The following is a 7,116-nucleotide window of genomic DNA, read 5'->3' as shown; positions in this document are numbered from 1 at the left end:
CAGCTCAAGTTGCTCCTAAGAATGTCAAGAATCATGTGTTCTTGTAGTTACATTCACATCAGAAAGTGAGAATTACTAATAAAAAATAGTGTTTATCTTTAACCGCAAATTTATAAATGACCTCTGGTTGTCATAGGTTAACAGTCACAGGATAGTTCTTATCACGTTCTGTGGAAACAAAAACCTAAAATCATAATTTATGTTAATATCATAAATTTTACCAAAAGGTAATGACACTTTAGAATATGAAGAAAAATAGGTTTCAGATGAAGAAAAGACAACACTAATTTAACTAATACCTTGCCATCTTTGTCCGTGGATGTGGGCAAAATGTCAAAAAAGTTGGATAACTTTCTATTGACAGCTTCTTCCTGCACCTCCATGATTTCTTCGGGCACCTCCATAAAATTTAAAAATACCAAAATTATCCTTCAGTAAAAAGATAAAAATGAGAAAGGAAGTTACTTCGTGTGGTGGGGTGCATATGGAGCTTGAGTGGTGGTGGTCCGTGAAGTGGTCCTTGAAGTGGTGTTGGAGGTGGTGCTTGAGAAGGTGGTTGAGGTGGTGCACGGTGATAGGTAGCAGCGGTGGTAGGTGGTGCACGGTGGTAGGTAGCAGCGGTGGTAGGTGGTGTTGGCATTGGCACCGTTGGTGAGGTACATTCTCATTCTCATTCTTTTGCCTTAAATAAATATTTCCGCATTAGTTAATCCGGTGGATCCACGGATCACATAATCCGGTGCTTAAGTAAAGCGTTTCAGATTAGATAACTTTTGTGCATACCGGATCCGGAACCTGCCAAATTCATATTTCCGGATTGTGTAATCTGGTACCAAATGAACTATGGATTACACAATCCAGAAGTGATTTTAGAACTTTCAATATGTCTTGCGTATTACGTAGTCCGGTACTCATTTTGCTATATGAATTTCAATTACGCATTACACAATTTGGAACACCAAACATGACTTACGAATTATACAATCCGATAGTCATTTTGCTGTGAAAATTTTGACTTATGGATTACACAATCCGGAAGTCACCTGAAATAACTTATGGATTACGTAATCCGGAATTCATTATGCTGTTAAAATTTGACTTATGGATTATACAATCCGGAAGTCAAGTTGTCAATTGCAAAATCTTATGCTATTTTTGTTTTGCATATGTGAATTTATGGAAATTATAATAAAATTAAAATTTATGTTTTATGAATGAAGGTGTAAGTATGGAAGAATTAATGAATTTTGTGCATCAACATGGATTGTTTAAAGGGGACTATGGTATCCATTTTACAACAGATGAGGTGAATAAAATTTCATTTCATTTATGTTTATTGCATTATAATTTGAAGAAGTGATTTTGTAATATTGTTAGAATAACTTTGTGTAGGTGTTTCCTTCGCGAGAAGACTTACTTGAATGGGTCTGTAGGGTTGGTTATGGACTTGGTTTTGTTATTGTCATTATTAGGTCTGACATAGCAAATGGTAAGCAAGGGAGAAAGACATATGTCTTGTTAGGCTGTGAAAGGGGGGGTAGTTACAGAAAGTATAAAGATGGTTTGGAGGTTAGTGTAACTGGTACTCGAAAATGTGAATGTCCCTTTAAATTGCGAGGTAAACCTGTTGGAAAGGGTCAAGGTTGGGTACTTAAGGTAATATGTGGTACTCATAATCATGATTTGTATGATACCTTAGTTGGTCATCCATATGTAGGCAGATTAAAAATGAATGAACATTCAATGCTTGTTGATATGACTAAAAGCATGGTTAAGCCAGGTAACATTCTACGTACTTTGAAGGAGAATAATGAGGATAATATGACAACAATAAAGCAAATATACAATGCAAGATACTCGTACAAGAGATCAGTTAGAGGACCAAGAACTGAATTACAACAGTTAATGATGTTGTTAGACCGTGACAACTATCTTCACTACGTGTCATGAGTCTTCAAATATTGTTAGTGATATTTTTTGGACTCATCCTGATGCTGTGAAACTCTTGAATGCATTTAACATTGTATTCTTAATGGATACAACTTACAAAACAAACAAATATCGACTGCCTTTGCTTGAGATTGTTGGTGTAACTTGTACAGGTTTGTCCTTTTCTGCTGGTTTTGCATTCTTATCTAGCGAGAAAGAAAAGAACTTCATATGGGCATTACAAAAATTTAGAGGGTCACTTTCGACATCGCATGTGGGGCCTGAAGTCATTGTTTGTGATAGAGATCTTGCTTTGATGAATGCCATCAATATTGTGTTTCCTAAAACAAGAAATCTTCTTTGTCGGTTTCACATCAATAAGAATGTTAAAGCAAAGTCTAAAATGTTGGTAGATTCTGTCGAGGCTTGGGAAGTTGTGATGGATTCATGGAAGACTATCATTGACTGTATAGAGATTGGTAAATTTGATGAGTTTGTGAAAAATTTTGAAACTATTTGTTCACCGTGGCCATTACTTTTTGAATATGTGAAGAACACTTGGATTATTCCGCACAGAGAAAAGTTTGTCAAGTGTTGGACAAATTTGTTAATGCATTTGGGAAATACAACATCAAACAGGTATATATGAATACCTTTACTTTGTTTAGAACGTGTATAATGTGTAATTGTTTTATTATGTTTTATACTTATACAGGGTCGAATCAGCTCATTGGTCTTTGAAACGAATATTACAAAATAGCATGGGAGACCTGTGCTTGTGTTGGGATGCTATCAAGCATGTTATTATACTTCAACATAACGAGATTAAGGCATCATTTCAAATGAGTCTACATATGATAGGACACACATTCAATGTGCAATTGTATAAAATGTTGGTTGGCTCTATATCTAAACATGCCTTAATTCTCATTTTTGAAGAGTTTGATCGGGTCAATGATGTGGGGTTTGATAGTGAACGATGTGTGATGTGATTCCACTAGCCATATAGAGAAAGGTTCTTGACCTTCTTAGGAATCATCTTGAGTTGGATATTATAGAGGCACTTTTCTTAGAGTTGGATCATTGTTCTAAGACAAGAACTCACCAAAAACTACTACCAAATCCCAAACTCATTTGGATGAACCAATTTTAGTCAAATTGAACCGAACAAAAGAGAAAGAAAAGCAAAGGAACAAGATGAATGGACAGAATTATAAAACTGCCAAACCAAAATACTCATAAAAACAGCAAGAACACCAAACCAATTTACGTAATTTCCTACCGTGAGATACCAATTTAAGTTCTCCCCGATCCTAATATAAATGTTGTATATATTAAATATAATTAAATAAATTTAAACAATAATTAATAAAGATAATTTAATTGAAGGTTTTTTTGTTCTTACCTACTAGTACAAAATATGAAAACAACGACCCTTTATTTAGTGCGGCTTTGCGCTTAAACGCATTTGTAAAAAACGCGGTGGCATTTTTGAAATTAAATTGATTTACAAATGCAGTCTTTAGTATGACCGCATTTGTAATTCAATTCAGAATGATTTACAAATGCGGGCATAGTAAAGACCGCATTTGTAAATCATTTTAATTGAACCCCTTGTTAGTCCCACTCCCAAGAGCACAAAGGGGAGTTGTGCGGCTCCTCCAACATCAGGGGATGATATCAACGGGCAGACAGAGGTTTGTGAGCTACTGGTAGTGGGCGGCAAACTTTCTCGGGTGGTGGCACTTGGAAAAGTCTATAAAAACGCCACCACCTTACATAACGTTCCTCTCTCCCCTGATATGGCGAAGGTAACAGTTGAAAAAGTACGATTTCCTGATGCTCGTGTTCCACTACCTTCAGATGAGGTAACCACTGTGGCCGATGCATTTCAGACATTCGTTGTCTAGCCCAGAGAGCTCATTCGATCTATGCCCGAACCTCATGTAATAATTTCGTTTCATTATATTATTTTTTATTTATATTTATATATTACATATAATTTAATACAAATGTTGTTTATCTTGTAGAAACCTTTTCAGCCACCAAGTCCGAAAAAGAAGCGTGAGGTTACAGTTGACGATCATATGGCTTCCCTACGTCTCATTGCTAGTCAGATTGGCAATGATCCTTTTCCAGTTCCGTGGGATAATACATTTTTTCAAATAAACACTGAACTGCCACTGATGATTTACAACACAGATTTATCAGAATTTATATCTGGGAAACAGGAACTCAATATAAGTATAATTCAATTTTTTATGATGTAAGTATCTTTACCTATTATTCAATTTACTTTATGTTAAATTATTATTGATTATGCTTTAACTAAAAACTTGTAGGTTTTGCATAGAGTCTGTATCACTGAGGGGAAGGAAAATATGTACGTAATTATACTAATCCCGTTGGACCAAACTCAACTGAGACTCAAGCATACATCACTAACATCCTGCAAAAAAAGAGGGAAAACAAATTTATTTATGCCCTTATATTAATGAGTAAGTTTAATTATATGTCATCAATTATTATTATTTCATGTTTTAAATATTTACTAACTCTTTTCATTGATCATATAAGCATCATTGGCAGTTACTTGTCTTATCAATGGTTGATAAGACTGCTGTGTGGTTCGTTCCCTACACAAGAAGATGCCCACAAAATTTAAGGATATCATTGATACGTATGTATAGTATAAACTTAACTTTGTATTTTACTAATTAACCATCTACTAACGATTTTTGTATTAACCAGTTCATGGCGTGGATATAACATCCTAAAAGGTCGATCCAGTTCAAATAATTTGAACTACATAAGAGTAAAGGTTTGTAATTTTTTTCTTTCTCTATTATCATTGTTTATCAATATACTAACATATTACTTTTTATTGAATTATAGTGTAATAAACAACCAGGAAGCTATGAGTGTGGCTATTACATTATGCAATGGATGATTACCATTATAAGACTAGGTGTTAAAACTGGTTGGAAAGAGGTACTATATATGTTAAACCATTTTTATAATTCTTGAACATATATATATCTAAAAACTAATTTATGTCAACTTTGCAATGCAGTTATTCACAGAAGAAACACCAATGAATGAGGAAGGCATTTCATATGTTAGAGATTCTTGGTCCACATATTTCATTAATTTTTATAACTCTAGCATAGGTAAACAATAGTGGTTTTATTATATGTAATTTGATCACTTGTAAATGTACATTTTGATGATTTCAATTGATTACTATATTTCTGTATTTGTCTGGCTGGGTTTGATCATTATGCAGGTTATTAAAATATATGGTTTCTGCACAAAACAAAGTGAACTTTAAAAAAAATATCACTATTTACAAATGCGGTCATTTACCAAGACCGCATTTGTAAATAGTGATTTATGAATGCGGTTTTTACCAAGACCGCATTCATAAATCCTAAACCCCAAACCCACTCCCTAATTCAGAATAATATACAAATGCGGTTATTTTAGGTAACCGCATTTGTAAATGTGATTTATGAATGCGGTCCTATGACCGCATTTGTAAATGCCAGATTTACGAATGCGTGCTGATCAAATGCGGTTCTATGACCGCATTTGTAAATTTAAAATAGCCGCATTTGTTTTACATATCTGCACTAGTCCCAAAGCTTAACAGCAACATGGTCAGCAAAATTTACCAGTAAAGACATATCAGAAGGTCCTCCAAGAAACCCTTCTTCGTGGTCTACTTGGTCATCATTCTGTAATTCTTGTTCATTGTCATTATCAATATGAACATCATCATCAATCCTTTCCTCGACACCACCTCGGTCTCTTCTACGGACAGATGTCGTCGGTCTTCTGCGATCATGATCCCTAGATCCACCACCTCTAGTTTTAGCCATATTTATCCATAACACAATTTAAATTTCAATTATTTACAAATAATAAATAATATAATCATGAATTTGTGTACATAATATAAAATTTAAAAAAAGTTTTTAACAAGTGGGTTGGAAACTAAATATATAACCAAAACGCAAAATCACAAAAATGCACTTTGTAAGAACACTACCGGATTACATAATCCGAAACACACACAATGTAAACCTAAACCGGATTACATAATCCGAAACACACACAATGTAAACCTAAACCGGATTACGTAATCCAGAATTACTAAAATACCTAAATCAGATTACCTAATTCGGAATTACTAAAATAAACTAAACCGGATTAAGTAATCTGGTATTACTTTACATTCACAACTATACCGGATTATTACATAATCCGGTGCCTATTATGAAAAAATGCACAGCGTACCGGATTACACTACAAACGGATTACACAGCAGCAACAGGTTTCAAAAGCAATGAAAAATCTGGAAAATTCAACTTACTAACCTGTGAAGAGGACACTTTGGATGTGTGAGTGCTAGAGAATGTGGAGTTTAGAGAGATGAAGAGAAAAAAATCTTCGAGTGGAGGTGTGGAGCAGCGCTGCTGGAAGGAACAGAGAGAAAACGCACAAAAATGAAAGTGAAAGTGAAGATTAAGTAGGTTAAAGGTATATTAAACTATTATTTTAATTTTTTAATATTTTTACTGAGGAGTATATTAGTAAATGTACTTTTAGTATGGGGGTGGGAGAAGAAGTCATGGAGGTGCAGGAAGAAGCTGTCCTTTCTATTATACTGAAGCTTTCTTGGGGTTATGGCATAGTGTCATGTAAAAATGTACTAATACAAAACAACATACAACATTAGCAAATACAGAAAATTAGTCCAAAAATAAAATAAAAGACATCTTCTTCATCTGTGCCTTTTCAGCATAATTTTTCTTGGCAATAATCTTTCCCTTGATACCAAGAGCCTGTTCCACACGAATTAAAATCCAATTAGATTCACGAAAATACAATCATATAACTCAAATCCCAAATTCCAAATTCCAAATAAAAAGCGGCAAAACCTTCTGAGCCATTGCGGATTATCAAATTGTTTAACTTTAATTGAATTTCATAAAAAAAATCCATTTCACTTAATAAAACAAACCCTGGAAAGAGAATTTTGGAACATGTGAACTCGTCACATTCTCATCCAAATCCTTTAGCCAAGATTACTACCGAAAGATAAAACTAGCTTTTCTTACCTGATTATAAGGATGAACACTCACAAAGAGCTCTAACTCCTAAAGAAAGCAGAGATAGCCTAAC

The 7,116-nt window shown here is 34.2% G+C and overlaps 1 protein-coding gene across 1 annotated transcript; it reads left to right on the top strand.

Moving 5' to 3' along the window:
- Positions 1-1,228: 1,228 nt before the first annotated feature.
- Positions 1,229-2,921, top strand: LOC137834021 (uncharacterized). The gene is made up of 4 exons (XM_068642087.1): positions 1,229-1,306; positions 1,393-1,780; positions 2,103-2,568; positions 2,645-2,921. Exons 1-4 carry the CDS (start codon positions 1,229-1,231, stop codon positions 2,919-2,921), a joined length of 1,209 nt encoding a protein of 402 aa, XP_068498188.1.
- The last annotated feature ends 4,195 nt before the right edge of the window (positions 2,922-7,116 follow it).

Source organism: Phaseolus vulgaris, chromosome 5, assembly GCF_000499845.2.
Source record: "Phaseolus vulgaris cultivar G19833 chromosome 5, P. vulgaris v2.0, whole genome shotgun sequence".
Classification (NCBI taxonomy): domain Eukaryota; kingdom Viridiplantae; phylum Streptophyta; class Magnoliopsida; order Fabales; family Fabaceae; genus Phaseolus; species Phaseolus vulgaris.
This window is presented reverse-complemented; position numbering and strand designations above follow the sequence as displayed.

Coding starts and splice junctions, on each gene's coding strand:
- LOC137834021 (XM_068642087.1), top strand. CDS start 1,229: ATGGAAGAATTAATGAATTTTGTGCATCAACATGGATTGTTTAAAGGG. Junction 1,781..2,102: donor TAAAAGCATGGTTAAGCCAG/GTAACATTCTAC, acceptor TAACTTGTACAG/GTTTGTCCTTTTCTGCTGGT. Junction 2,569..2,644: donor GGAAATACAACATCAAACAG/GTATATATGAAT, acceptor ATACTTATACAG/GGTCGAATCAGCTCATTGGT.